Source organism: Salmo salar, chromosome ssa27 (genome assembly GCF_905237065.1).
Source record: "Salmo salar chromosome ssa27, Ssal_v3.1, whole genome shotgun sequence".
Classification (NCBI taxonomy): Eukaryota; Metazoa; Chordata; class Actinopteri; order Salmoniformes; family Salmonidae; genus Salmo; species Salmo salar.
The window spans coordinates 10,557,020-10,572,856 of NC_059468.1; the positions used below are offsets into that span (position 1 = coordinate 10,557,020).

Genomic DNA, 15,837 nt, shown 5'->3' on the forward strand with positions numbered 1-15,837 from the left:
TGGCAGTAAGTCCAACCGGCCGCACAACTGCAGACCACGTGTAACCACGCCAGCCCAGACTTCCACATCTGGCGGGGTTATGATACGGACAACAAATACAATAGCATTTTATTGATGGCAATTTGAAGGCACAGAGATACTGTGATGGGATTCTGAGGCCCTAGTAACTAACTATACTGAACAACCCGTGCAGTATAGTGTGTATACCAGTATTTCTTAAATGAAAAAACAATATTGATGTATTTCAGGCATACTATTTTTTTTATGCAGTAATGGTAATAGTGGCTACACAGTATGGGGACAACTGCCTGGAGAAAGTGTTTTGATTTTGGCTACATAAAACACATTCATTTGAAAATAGTACTAAGCCACTGAACCAACATGGGAACCACAACCCTGTATGACAACATATGACATCATACAAAAGTACATTTCTGGTTGGTTAGAAAACGTGATCCTTCACCTGAGTAAATCAATGGTTACTGGAAAGATAAAATCATTGGACTGGTTAATCTGTGATTGCTTTATAGTTGTTTTGCCAGTCACACCTTGCCTGACAGGTTCTTCTATAACTGCCATATAGGCAAGTCCCATTTTTGGATGCAGTGCAACTTCCAACCCTCAAACAGCCCTTGTCCTTTATTGTGTTTTATTCTATACATGTTGACTAGGCATATCCCTGCCATAATTGAGGGATAGGGAAGGGAATAATTATTATGGCATAGGCGGTTGTTTTTTATGGTGCTACTATTAGGTTTTATCACCACATATTTATAATAATGAAAACAAAAAATCCACTTGCACCCCTCCCCTCCATCACTACCACTCCAGAGACATTTTTTATTTTTATTAAAATGTGTTGTTTAAGAAAACTTTATGCCACCACACCACCCTATTGATGGGATGTTAAAAGTAAATGGATACGGGAAGGTAACCTGAATGGCAGTGATGTGCCTAGCAACGTCTAGGTATAGGCATTGGCCAGAGCACAAGTCGGCAGTTATGGAAAGGGAGTGAATGGGCACTGTCCCGTTGGAGAGGTGTAATCCTAGCCAACATAGTTAGTCTATGATTAACCACTATAATGCAGCTCTCAAATAAGATATGAAATATAGCAACAACAAAAAATGCATTGCATTTATAAAATATGTAGGTTGTAATTGAATCTCTTTCTAATTTGAGATTTACTTTACGCATTATTGTTACGATTTAACAAGAACAAGCCATTTGGTGACCTGTCTCATTCGTACCCAAAGCATAACAAAGTACCGTTGCGCGTCTGCTCATTTCATGGTGTTAGTAGCCTAGCAGTAACATTTTCAGTTTCGATTTCAAAGCGGAGGAACAGTGAAACTCAGTAGCTTCAGAATACTACAAAATGGCTCTTCTCGACGTTTGCGGGATATCAGATTGGGTTAAAGAGGACGGATTCAACGCGGAACGAGCGTCGGTGGATAAAGTCAATCACTTCAAATTCGCTGCTCAGACACCAGAGTTGGCGGTACCCGTTGGAGTTGATGTAAGTAACACCTGATAATTCGCGTGTGGGATTTGTCACATCAGCTGTTTCCTATGGTGATGGTTGAGTTTACAAGATAACATCATTTTGAATAACCAATTGGCTTTACCTGGCAGTTCTTTACATCTGTCAAAGTAATTGGAAGCTGATTTTTCATTAATGTAGTAGTAAAGTAAGAGCGTGGCAGGGAGGCGAACACGGGTCGCAAGGCAGACACCATACACATCGCGCCAATAACGTTCAACGTGACCCTCTTGATGGGAGATGGAACAACATGGCACATATAGCAATGAGCGGTTCTGTGATTGTATTCACCAGTGGTTCTGTGATTGTAAGCTTGATCAAATATGTAGGCTTACTGTTAGACTAATGACCATGCATGATAGAAAAATGGCAATTGAAAATGTTAAAAGAAGTTTATAAAAGGCCTAGACCTTCTGCTGGATTAGCTACTTCAATCGGAATATGGGAGTCAGCCCTATGTGTGCATTACAATGACAATATCTTGTAGCTTTTGACAACAAAATCTACTTTGTCGACTGTGTTTCCACAGCCAGCAGAGTTTCTTAGGCCTCTGGTTGACAGTGAAGAAGGGGTGGATGGGGTGAAGATTAACCTGGAGCATGGCACTACTACTCTGGCTTTCAAGTTCCAGCATGGGGTGATGGTGGCTGTTGACTCCAGAGCATCTGCAGGATCTTACGTCAGTAAGTGACACACACACACACAGGCATGCACACACACTCACACAGGCATGCACACACACTCACACAGGCATGCACACACACTTGGATATACGTTTGAAAACATTTTAGTTGGGTGGAGTGATTGATGGAGGGAGGGAGGGGGTAGAAAATTGAGTATGAAAGAGAGAGATGGTCAAATACAATAAAGAACAAGTATGTTTTGTGAATCTACCGTGGCATATGTGTAATGAATAACCCCCTTTGTGTTTAAGGCACTCAGATGTTTAAGAAGGTGATCGAGATAAACCCCTTTCTACTTGGGACAATGTCAGGCAGTGCTGCCGACTGTGTCTATTGGGAGAGAGTCTTGGCCAAGGAGTGCAGGTGAGAGAAGATGGTCACGTTATAGTGATAGCTTACTCTAAAATCAAAGCTTGTTAGACATTTTTAAACATCAAAACTCAACTGTGGTCTAGTATTGAGTCCATGTCCCATGTTTTGTTAATCAAACTATATCCCTCAATCCCAAAACAATGGGAAAGATGGGTACTGTCTAATTTCCTTTTATTTGGTACCTATCTTTTCCATCCTACACGCTTAGAAAAAAAGTGTTATTCGGCTGTCCGCATTGGAGACCCTTTTTGGTTCCAGGTAGAACTCTGTAAAGCCGAGATGATCAACTAGATTCAGCCACAGGGCTATTTTTTGTTGAACATAGATAATATTTGATATTATATTTGAATAAAAAGTAATTTCAAACCTTGCATTTGTATACCATCACGTGTTTCTCTATTATGCTTGGTAATACTTGGGAACAGATTTCCAAATTTAAATAACTTGTAGCTAATTTTCTGGTGTTTTTACAGTCAAACAATGAAAATACTATATCAGTGGCAATCGGTGCTGTTTAAGATGAGGGAGTACGATTATTTTTTTTGCGAGCATGGCCTTATTTATATTACAGCATATTGGATGACTGTCATTCATATTCCATTCACCCAGCTCAATGTAACATCAATATGTTTAGGCTACTACATGATAGTCACATTTTCCCTAAACCCATCATGAGGTTGCTACAACCTAGCCAATGAATGATAGTTTAGAACATACAGTTGAAGTCGGAAGTTTACATACACTTAGGTTGGAGTCATTAAAACTCGTTTTTCAACCACTCCACAAATTTATTGTTAACAAACTATAGTTTTGGCAAGTCAGTTAGGACATCTACTTTGTGCATGACACAAGTCATTTTTCCAACAATTGTTTACAGACAGATTATTTCACTTATAATTCACTGTATCACAATTCCAGTGGGTCAAAAGTTTACATACACTAAGTTGACTGTGCTTTTAAACAGCTTGGAAAATTGCAGAAAATGATGTCATGACTTTAGAAGCTTCTGATTGGCTTATTGACATCATTTGAGTCAATTGGAGGTGTGCCTGTGGATGTATTTCAAGGCCTACCTTCAACCTCAGGGCCTCTTTGCTTGACATCATGAGAAAATCTAAATAAATCAGCCAAGACCTCAGATTTTTTTTTTTTTGTATACCTCCGCAAGTCTGGTTCATCCTTGGGAGCAATTTCCAAACGCCTGAAGGTACCACGTTCATCTGTACAAACAATAGTACGTAAGTATAAACACTATGGGATCACGCAGCCGTCATACCGCTCAGGAAGGAAACGCATTCTGTCTCCTAGAGATGAACATACTTTGGTGCGAAAAGTGCAAATCAATCCCTGAACAACAGCAAAGGACCTTGTGAAGATGCTGGAGGAAACAGGTACAAAAGTATCTATATCCACAGTAAAACGAGTCCTATATCGACATAACCTGAATGGCCACTCAGCAAGGAAGAAGCCACTACTCCAAAACCACCATAAAAAAGCCAGACTACGGTTTGCAACTGCACATGGGGACAAAGATCGTACTTTTTGGAGAAATGTCCTCTGGTCTGATGAAACACAAATGGAACTGTTTGGCCATAATGACCATCGTTATGTTTGGAGGAAAAAGGGGGATGCTTGCAAGCTGAAGAACACCATCCCAACCGTGAAGCACGGGGGTGGCAGCATCATGTTGTGGGGGTGCTTTGCTGCAGGAGGGACTGGTACACTTCACAAAATAGATGGCAACATGAGGGAGGAAAATTATGTGGATATATTGAAGCAACATCCCAGACATCAGTCAGGAAGTTAAAGCTTGGTCTCAAATGGGTCTTCCAAATGGACAATGACCCCAAGCATACTTCCAAAGTTGTGGCAAAATGGCTTAAGGACAACAAAGTCAAGGTATTGGAGTGGCCATCATGAAGCCCTGACCTCAATCAGATAGAACATTTTGTGGGCAGAACTGAAAAAGCATGTGCGAGCAAGGAGGCCTACAAACCCGACTCAGTTACACCAGCTCTGACAGGAGGAATGGCCCAAAATTCACTCAACTTATTGTGGGAAGCTTGTGGAAGGCTCCCCAAAAACATTTGACCCAAGTTAAACAATTTAAAGGCAATTCTACCAAATACTAATTGAGTGTATGTAAACTTCTGACCCACTGGGAATGTGATGAAAGAAATAAAAGCTGAAATAAATCATTCTCTCTACTATTATTCTGACATTTCACATTCTTAAAATAAAGTGGTGATCCTAACTGACCTAAGACAGGGAATTTTTACTAGGATTAAATGTCAGAAAATGTGAAAAACAGAGTTTAAATGTATTTGGCTAAGGTGTTTGAGGACTTCCGACTTCAACAGGTCTATATAAATGTGAGTAATCAAGGTGACAGACATTGACACATTCAATATCGCCTTGCACAATCTTGCCTGCATCTAGCTTATCTAGAGAGGGATCTTTAGTACAACAGTTGCACACTAGAGTTTCTATTGGACAAATTCAGGTATGTTTATCCCTGTTTCGTTCCGTTTGATTCCATTTAAGTTTCTTTCAACAGAACTGGCAGAATGAATACACCCCTGATCACACGTAAACACAGTTGTCTTTCATAGCAGCCACATACAACATAGCATGATCCCTTTGATCGTTGGATAATTCCTTCACACATCTACGCACTCTCCTCCTCTCACCTTTTCCCTTCGCTTGTGGACTTCAGTGCACAACACATCAGCTGTCTAGGACCAGGCGACAAAACCTTTCCAAGCCAAACCTTCATATCATAACCGCTATACACAGCCTATATTGTTGTTACCATATTAGCTAACGTCAAGTCAACATAGCTACTAGAACGAACGCGTTAGTAAACCTGCTACAATCATGTATATAGTGTACAGTAAGCAAGCAGTTTATCAGTTACACCGGCAGGCCCCGGTGACAATAAATTAATAAAACCAAAAGTTTACCCTGACTTGGAGTTCCAGTGTTGGATAACCATAGCCAGCTAGCTAACAGAGCATCCCTGTCTGTTTGAGCCGGGTGTTTGAGTAAGCTAATCTCGCTAGCTGAGTTCCCTAGCTAAGTAAGTGAAAGTTAAAAAAAAAAACTAAATATAGCTCTCTCTCTTTCTCTCTTGCTTCCCCTTATTTTTTAAAGAAATTCATTTGTTCAAAACTGTTCAACTATTTTCTTTCTCTGAGTCAACCACTCACCACATTTATGCACCGCAGTGCTATCTAGCTGTAGATTATGCTTTCGGTACTAGATTCATTCTCTGATACTTTGATTGGGTGGACAACATGTCAGTTCATGCTGTAAGAGCTCTGATAGGTTGGAGGACATCCTCCGGAAGTTGTCATAATTACTGTGTAAGTCTATGGAATGGGGTGAGAACCATGAGCCGCCTATGTTTTTGTATTGAAGTCGTTTGTACCCAGAAGAGGACGGAAACTAGCTGTCCTCCAGCTACACCATGGTAAAGGGGATACCTAGTCAGTTGTACAACTGAATGCTTTCAACTGAAATGTGTCTTCTGCATTTAACCCAACCCCTCTGAATCAGAGAGGTGCGGGGGGCTACCATAATCAACATCCACATCTTCGGCGCTATGGGAACAGTTGGTTAACTGCCTTGTTCAGGGGCAGAATGACAGATTTTTATATTGTCAGAGCTGGGATTTGATTCAGCAACCTTTCGGTTACTGGCCCAACGCTCTAACCACTAGGTTACCTGCCACCATGGTGCTACCCTACAGAGTGCTGTTGAGGCTACCGTAGACTTTCATTGCAAAACAATGTGTTTTAATAAATTATTTGGTGATGTGAATATATTTTGTATAGTTCACTTTTTTTGTTTCACAAAAAAAATCCTGAAATTCACTGAGAAGGATGGTCCTCCCCTTCCAATTCTGAGAAGCCTGTTCTATGTAGAATATATATCTGTTTAATTTTTACTAAGAAAAATTAGGGGGCCAAACAAAACCATCCGTGGGCCCGCTAGTTGGGGAACCCTGGTGTAAAGAGCTCTACATGGAACTTAAAAGGGTTCTACCTGGAATTAAAAGGGTTTTACCTGGAACTAAAAGGGTTTTTACCAGGAAACAAAAAGGGTTCTTCAAAGGGTTCTCCTGTGGGAATAGCCAAAGAATTCTTTGAGGTTCTAGATAGCACCTTTTTTTCTATGAGTGTATATTTTTCAATTTTCCTTCAACCCTCCACTTCATTTAAGGATATACAATCTGAGGAACAAGGAGAGGATCTCAGTATCTGCTGCCTCTAAGCTCCTTGCCAACATGGTGGTCAACTACAGAGGGATGGGTCTCTCCATGGGCACAATGATATGTGGCTGGGACAAGAAGGCAAGTTAAAGTTATGCCTTTCAGGTTGCTAGGTTTGTGTACCCCAGTGTTAGAAAATATTGTCTAGTCTATTATTAACAAGTAATCAATGATATAGTCAATCGGATGGGTTTGTTTTGTATACGTTTTGACTACGAAGTTTGCTCTTTTAGTGGGTAATTAACAAACACTCATTAGTTGAAATTGTATTGTCAGCCTGCTACTAATAGACATTCATGATTATTATTCTTGTTATTATGATTGCAGGGTCCTGGGCTGTATTACGTTGATGACAATGGTCTGAGACTGTGTGGAAACATGTTCTCCACTGGGTCTGGTAACACCTACGCCTATGGTGTGATGGACAGCGGCTACCGATATGACTTGTCTGTTCCAGAAGCCTATGATTTGGCACAGAGGGCCATCTTTCATGCAACACACAGAGATGCTTACTCTGGGGGAACAGTCAACAGTAAGTCTGAGCTTATTACCTGGTTTATAATGGTGGTGGTGTGTGTGTGTTTGACTTTGTCTTTGTTCTTTGCAGTGTATCACATGAGAGAGACTGGTTGGATCAAAGTTTCTCAAGAGGATGTTGGCGACCTGTACCACCGCTTTTACAATGACAAGAAGTGAATCTGGCCCGTTGTAACTATATTCACAGTCACATCAATACCATACAATACATCATGAACATAGTCAAATAAGTATGTCAAATCATAAGGATCATGGGGCCATGACCTTCTCTCAGGCAACATATGGCAGTCACTGTCTTCAATAAAATACTTTTTGTTAGAGAACTGTCATAGTCATTTTTTAAACATTGTGGTTATGTGTATAAGACAACTATTTTCTTTCAAATATTGAAATAACTAAAATATTTAAAATTGTCTTTCAAAATACATGTTCACATTTAGAATACATTTTCTTCTGGCACAGAACTTTTTATTTTTATTTTTTTACAATAGACTCTCTTTGGATCTTACAGATATTTGGAAAAAACAGGGCTGACATGACATTTTTGTTCCTCAAGAGGTCTAATAACCTTTTCATACTACTGAGCTGAACCAAACCGAGCTGAACTGCACTGGCCTAGTTATGCATTTGGTTACGCATCCACCATAGATGCTGGAACCATTCTGAAAAGGACAATATGAAAAGAAAATATCTGAGCCAGTACAGTTCAGGTCTGCATGATAGTGTGAAAAGGGTACGTGACACAGGCAAAGCCATAGATTTATGAGAACAGATGTTATTGTTCTGATACAGTATATGTACCTCATTTGTAATCTACTAGCATTGTATGTTTATCCAAGATCCTGGGGCGTACACCAGTACGGTTTTCATTGAATATTGGAATCTGGCATGAACAATAACATGGACATGGACACTAGTTAAGCAGGATGGACAGATACTGGAGATAAGGAATTGGCTATTAATTATTACAGTAAACTAATAGATCAGACAGAAGTGAGTAAAGACTGCCAAGACTCAGCTGCTGTTCATGTCAGATGAAGCCTCTTCTTTTTCTACTATTTCCTCCATTACATTCTTCAAAATCTAGTTTTTGGGGGGTTTTGTATTTGTTTATTTCTTTGCTTTATTATTATTGAATACATTTTCGGGGTCTCCAGTGTTTGCAGAGTAAACTGAGTTCTTGGACATTTCCATCCTCATTTCAATCTACCTGGCAGTGCCATCGTGTGATTGTCAGGCATCAATCCCCTTGCCTACTGGGGAGAGGAAGACAGCAATCTCAAAAATACTCACATTAAAATATGAAGGAAACTTGAACTGGTTCAATCGGAAGCTCTTAATGTTATCTTATAAAAAAGAGTTGAACTTGTACAGCTGTTTAACTCCAACTTTCTAAATCAACCCTCACATTAAGCAGTACTTATAAATGGCTGACAGAAAAATACATGGACCATATGCTGTGCATAGGGCTCCCAACCATGAGGGGCCCCCACGACTCATTCTTTTATTTTTTGGGTGTGGAAAACGTCAAGTTCTCAACTGACTTTTTTAATAATACATTGAGTAGTAGAATACGCATGGTGCAATTTCTAAATGTGATAGTGCGTCATCCGTTTTTGAGGTGGGGGGTCTGGGGGTGGAGGCTGTGATGAAAAAATCTTCCCAGCGTGAAATAGTTCCTGATCGTTCTGACTGTGTTCTGATTGTGACGTCACAACACAATCTGAACGATTTTTAACTTTTAATGCTATTTTATGTTTCTTCAGAGAAAATATTAATGTAGTGATGTCTTATGTTTTTTTGTTATTATATTGTAATTAGAAATGTCACAATAAAAATAATACTGTTTCACGCTGGGAAGATTTTTACATGACAGAGGCAACCAGAGCCATGTGTTTAGAGAGTTGGGTTAGCTTTAAAAATGTTGAATATTGTTCTAAATCTAAACATTCAGTGACATAGCATTATTTAAATATTCCCCATATATATTTTTCCACATATAATGTTAATGGGGCGGTAACAAGGGTGGTATAGAATGGTGTAGTGTCATGTAAATGCATCATAATGTAGAAACTTCAACCATAGAGACATACCATTCTATATCTAGTCTCTAAATAGATGGCTCTGGAGGCAACCAAATCTCATTTACGGCACGCAAGAGTTAGAGGCGGGTCCGGTCCACATTCTATCATGGTACGGGATTAATGTTTATTATTTTACCACACAGAAAGTCCCTGGAGGCCCGTCCCTTGTTCTTTGTCTATGTTTTTGGCAGTCTGCCTGGCTGCACCACTGCTAAAGCCAGAAGACATCAGTACTCCACCTCCCCCTACCGGAGAACAATAACCTATCGATATAGACCTTAGGTGATACTGGCAACCATTTTATCACCAGATCTGCGACTAGTACGCATCACTATGAAATGGCCGCGGTCGAGTCTCATACAAACATTGAGCATTTCCTTTTGAGAATCCTTAACACTGATCTGGAAAACACTTTGTGCATTTATCTTGCAGGTGTTTTGAAGTATTCACTTGGTCAGTGTCTTGTTAGAGTTTCTGCTCACCTTTACTGTTTGTGCATCTGCAGCACTGGTGCAGACATTCATCATCTAGTCATCCAAATCATCAACTTAATCAAAGTATTGATAAGAAGTATGTAAATGTGTTTATTTTGGGGCTGCTACGATTTCAAAACAGGACGTTTGTGAGATAAGTGTCATTTGGAAACATTAATGAACTCAATTATTTTCTCAGTTGAAGTTTGCATTGTCAGTTAGACATATACAGTGTATTTTTCTGTCCCTTTAGGTTGGTGACATATCAACAACAATCCACCTACCCACTGCCAACGGATACCAATAAGAAGGGATGAGGGAGAGCACAAAGGGAAAATACCAGCGGCCATCTCATCTCAAGACCTTCTGGCATCACAAAATGGCCGACAATAACTTGATCTGTCTGGGTGAAGCGGCAATTGTGCAACCACTCCATGCCAAATCAGTTGGCTTGCAATCCCACCACGTTGCAAGTCCTTTCTGCCATTGCTTTCACTTTCATTTCAGTATACTTCACCAAGCAAAACAAGCCAACACCAAATCCTGTGTCTTGTGACTGCTATTGAGTCTTTGATACTCGATGCTGCTGTTAAACAAGGACGCTGGCTGACGTATTCTATTTTACTCAAATCTGTACCACTCCATTTAGCATATGTTACTTTACGTTAGGTAACATTACATTGACTTACCAATGTAATAGTGGTCGTACAATATAAAACGAATTGTAGGACGTATAGTATTGTACGTCTGGCTTGCATTTGACCCGTTTAGTATGATATATTACGTTCAACAACTTTAGTCTGATATGATACATTCAACTGCTTTAGTATGATATGCTACGTTCTGTTAGGATTTAAGGTTAGGGTTAAGGTTAGGGTTAGGAGTTATGTTAAAGGGTTAGGGGAAGGGTTAGCTAACATGCTAAGTAGTTGCAAAGTAGCTAAAAAGTAGTAAGTAGTTGCAAAAGTTGACCGTGATGAGATTTGAACACGCAACCTTCGGGTTGGTCGACATTCGCATAACACTCCTGTAGTATTTTTCCTTAATTAAGTAACCACCCTCCTTTACTTTTTGCCTGAAGTCCCCTACTGTCTGAAAAATTGCAACATTTGCCTAGAACTAACACTGCAGATAGCAATACTGGGTGATTTGAAAAGCCAGTCATTGGTGAGATTTTGGGGCTGCTTATTTATGTCTCGCATGGAATAGCCTTCATTTCTCAGAACAAGAATAGACTGACGAGTTTCAGAAGAAAGGTCTTTGTTTCTGGCCATATTGAGCCTGTAATCGAACCCACAAATGCTGATGCTCGAGATACTCAACTAGTCTAAAGAAGGCCAGTTTTATTGCTTCTTTAATCAGCAAAACAGTTTTCAGCTAAGCTAACATAATTGCAATAGGGTTTTCTAATGATCAATTAGCCTTTTAAAATTATAAACTTGGATTAGCTAACACAACGTGCCATCGGAACACAGGAGTGATGGTTGCTGATAATGGGCCTCTGTACGCCTATGAAGATATTCCATTAAAAATCAGCCGTTTCCAGCTACAATAGTCATTTACAACATTAACAATGTCTACACTGTATTTCTGATCAATTTGATGTTATTTTAATGGCCAAAAAATGTGCTTTTCTTTCAAAAACAAGGACATTTCTAAGTGAACCCAAACTTTTGAACAGTAGTGTTTATTATTTTACACTAATACAATTGCTAAGATAAATATATTTTGTTTAACAACTAATATTTTTTTCTTCTTAAACCTCTTACATCTAGATGTTCCACTAGCGGAACGCCTCGCCAATATCCAATGATAGAGTGTGGCGCGAATTACAAACTCCTCAAAAATCCCCAAACTTCAATTTTTCAAATATATTACTATTTTACACCATTTTAAAGACAAGACTCTCCTTTATCTAACCACATTGTCCGATTTCAAAAAGGCGTTACAACGAAAGCAAAACATTAGATTATGTCAGGAGAGTACCCAGCCAGAAATAATCACACACCCATTTTTCAAGCTAGCATATAATGTCACAAAAACCAAAACCACAGCTAAATTCAGCACTAACCTTTGATGATCTTCATCAGATGACACTCCTAGGACATTATGTTATACAATACATGCATGTTTTGTTCAATCAAGTTCATATTTATATCAAAAACCAGCTTTTTACATTAGCATGTGACGTTCAGAACTAGCATACCCACCGAAAACTTCCGGTGAATTTACTAAATTACTCACGATAAACGTTCACAAAAAACATAACAATTATTTTAAGAATTATAGATACAGAACTCCTTTATGCAATCGCGGTGTCCGATTTTAAAATAGCTTTTCGGTGAAAGCACATTTTGCAATATTCTGAGTAGATAGCCCGGCCATCATGGCTAGCTATTTTGACACCCACCAAGTTTGGCACTCACCAAACTCAGATTTACTATAAGAAAAATTGGATTACCTTTGCTGTTCTTCGTCAGAATGCACTCCCAGGACTTCTACTTCAACACCCAATGTTGTTTTGGTTCCAAATAATCCATAGTTATATCCAAATAGCTGCGTTTTGTTCTTGCGTTCAAGACACTATCCGAAGGGTGACGCGCCGGCGCATATCGTGACAAAAAAATTCAAAATATTCCATTACCGTACTTCGAAGCATGTCAAACGCTGTTTAAAATAAATTTTTATGCGATTTTTCTCGTAAAATAGCGATAATATTCCGACCGGGAGACCTTGTTTTCGTTCAAACACTGAAAATAGAAAATGGAGTCTTCACATGCAGGCGCGCAACAGTGTCATTGTTCTCAGAACGACCACTTTCCAAAACCCCTACTGTTTTTCGCCCAGGGACTGCCGAGTCATCATTCCCCGTTCTGGCGCCTTCTGAGAGCCCATGGGAGCCTTAGAAAATGTCACGTTACAGCAGAGATCCTCTATTTTCGATAAAGAGGCTATAGAAGGACAAGAAATGGTCAGACAGGGCACTTCCCATATAGAATCTTCTCAGGTTTTGGCCTGCCATATGAGTTCTGTTATACTCACAGACACCATTCAAACAGTTTTAGAAACTTTAGGGTGTTTTCTATCCAAATCAAATATGCATATATTATATGCATATTCTAGTTTCTGGGCAGGAGTAATAACCAGATTAAATCGGGTACGTTTTTTATCCGGCCGTGAAAATACTGCCCCCATCCTAAAAAGGTTAAAAAAAGAGAGGGGTCAAAATTATTGCCACCCCTGTTTTCAATACCTTTCAATGCCTCACCTTGCAAGGATAACGGCACTGAGCCTTTTTCAAAAATGTTTTATGAGAATGGAGAACACATTGGGAGGGATCTTAGACCATACCTCCGTACAGAATCTTTCCAGATCCTTGACCACCTTCGCCTGAGCTTATGGACTGCCCTCTTTCATTCAAACCACAGGTTTTCAATGGGGTTGAAGTACGGAGACTGAGACACCCATTTTGTTAATGTTGATTTTGTTGTCAATTAAACATTTAAAGGTCCAGGCTATCTGCCCCTTCCAGGCCCTGCTGGTGATCGCTCACAAGCTGAAGACCATTGAGAGGGTGGATCAGATCATTCTGATTGACCAGGGGACCGTCCAGGAGCAGGGCACTCACCAGGAGTTGATGGACAGGAAGGGGAGCTACTACAAACTAAGAGAGAGACTGTTCACGGAAGACGACATGTCACATTGACCAAAACAATGCTACTGTTTGAACTGTAGATAGTGATGTCATTTTCTGACTCTCACTCTGACCAATACTCCCTACCTCCCAATATACTGTAAATCACATGCACATCATGACAGTGACATGTATCAAGCCAAATTGATGTAAATATTGAATATAGTTAGAGATTGGCAGGTAGCCTAGTGGGTAGAGCGTTGGGGCCGTTAGCAAAAGGTGTCTGGTTCAAATACCCAACCGAAAAAGGTGAAAAAAACGTTGACTGTGACCTTGAACAATGTACTTAACCCTAATTGCTACTGTAAGTCGCTCTGAATAAGAGTGTCTGCAAAATTTTATAAACGTAAGATACTTTTCTCATCAGTGATATAAACTTTTGTTGGTGACATTTTTTTGTATGAGTTGTTTTGATATTAATGTATTGTACTGTATTGTTTATTTTGAGTGGCCCACACTTTCTATTGTTCTTCCTGGACAGTTGACTGTAAAACCATTTATGGTGCAAAGGTCTATTATGTTACCTATCCAAGAGAAGGAACTATTGTAGTGATGCTACAATTGTGTAACCACTCACTGCCAAATCTGATGCTATGTATTGGCTATTGAGAGGCTTTGAAGTCACCGGTCGGCAATATTGGCACTACCCAGTAAGAGCAGTCCTCCAACAAATGGCATTTTGCAGTATTTCAATGAAATGTTTTCAAGGACAAAATTACTTAAGTAATGTATTTACTGTAGTGGGGACAGTAACATTAGTAATACCTGAAAATGATACTTTAAGGGAAAGGTTTTTATATATTTGTAAACGCTTCTGGGGGTCGTAGAGTTTTTGTGAGAGTCTCGTCTTTCCATAAAGGGATCATAATAGTTTGTTGTACCTGCAGCAGCCACATTTGCCATAGTTAATTTCAGTAACCAAGATAACTGAAAAGGGTTTCCAATGTATGATATTACCGTGATATCATGATATAGTGGACCCCCCTTCTAAGGGGAGCCCCAAGACAGAGTTTGGGAAACCCTGCTTCACAGGAATTAATGAAATTCTACAATATTTCAATTCAATGTTTCAAGGACAAAATAACATGTATTTAAGTATTTTTGTTATAGTGGGGACAGTAACATTAGTAATTCCTAAAAATTATACTTAAAGGAATTTAAAAATATATATTTTATATTTTCTTATTTTTATGTTAGGCTCCCATAATATCATTTAAAAGTATGCATGAAGGCATCTGTAATATAATAAATGTGGCACAAATAAATGTAGACATTAATAAAGACATTAAATCTATAGCTTCCAAAATATTTTTTTTATGATAGTGGGAGAATGGCAAGATGGAGGCACGGTGACGTTAACACATCGCCCCCTATAAGTCATCTAGTGTATATATAAATTATTGGTTGCTCCCCACAGAGGCAGTGGCGGTTCTACTGTAGCTTGTATGGCTTCCAGCGGGGAGACCTGAGGTCAACCTACCTCCGCCCCCCTCCCCATCTTGTACTTCGGAGTGGGAGACCTTCCCAGGCAGTAGCCTGCCTAGCTCACAAACTAGAATCAGCACCCCCTCCCCCACCCCGCCAACAAAAAAAACACCATTCTGCACTGACTGTCATTTTTATTCAGACATTTCGAACAACACAAATTAATAATCATAACATTTAAAACTATATAAATATACAAATATATACAAAAATAAGACTCATAAATATCAAAAAGAAGTATCAAAGACAATATAAATACATTTGTGTTGATTTGGTACTTGAACATCAATACATTACCCATCCCACAACACTGTCAACCAAGAGTCAAGACTAAACCAATTCACCTTGGTGGTGTGCAGACTGGTTTTATATTATTCTTAACGATTTCGCACAAACCAGAAGAAAATGCAACAATATGTCTGTGAAACTATATATTCACAGTATTATGAATGAATTGTGGTTTATTTGGTAGCATTTCGTAGTGTGACTGATTTGACTAATTGCATTAGTACTGTACACAGTTAGAGGTGCGCTATTTGATAGATTCCCCCGCTCCCCCAGCCTCAGGCTTCCAGTGGGGAGACCTGAGGTTGTCACGTCCTGGCCAGTATAAGGTTAATTGTTTTTGTAGTTTGGTCAGGACGTGGCAGAGGGTATTTGTTTTATGTGGTTCGGGGTGGTGTGTTTGTGTAA

The 15,837-nt window shown here is 39.4% G+C and overlaps 1 protein-coding gene across 1 annotated transcript; it reads left to right on the forward strand.

Annotated features, from left to right (window-relative positions):
* The first annotated feature begins 1,094 nt into the window (after positions 1–1,094).
* On the forward strand, positions 1,095–7,726 carry LOC123730958 (proteasome subunit beta type-8). The gene is made up of 6 exons (XM_045709692.1): positions 1,095–1,519; positions 2,073–2,226; positions 2,478–2,589; positions 6,823–6,952; positions 7,199–7,403; positions 7,479–7,726. Exons 1-6 carry the CDS (start codon positions 1,379–1,381, stop codon positions 7,565–7,567), a joined length of 831 nt encoding a protein of 276 aa, XP_045565648.1. The 5' UTR covers positions 1,095–1,378; the 3' UTR covers positions 7,568–7,726.
* The last annotated feature ends 8,111 nt before the right edge of the window (positions 7,727–15,837 follow it).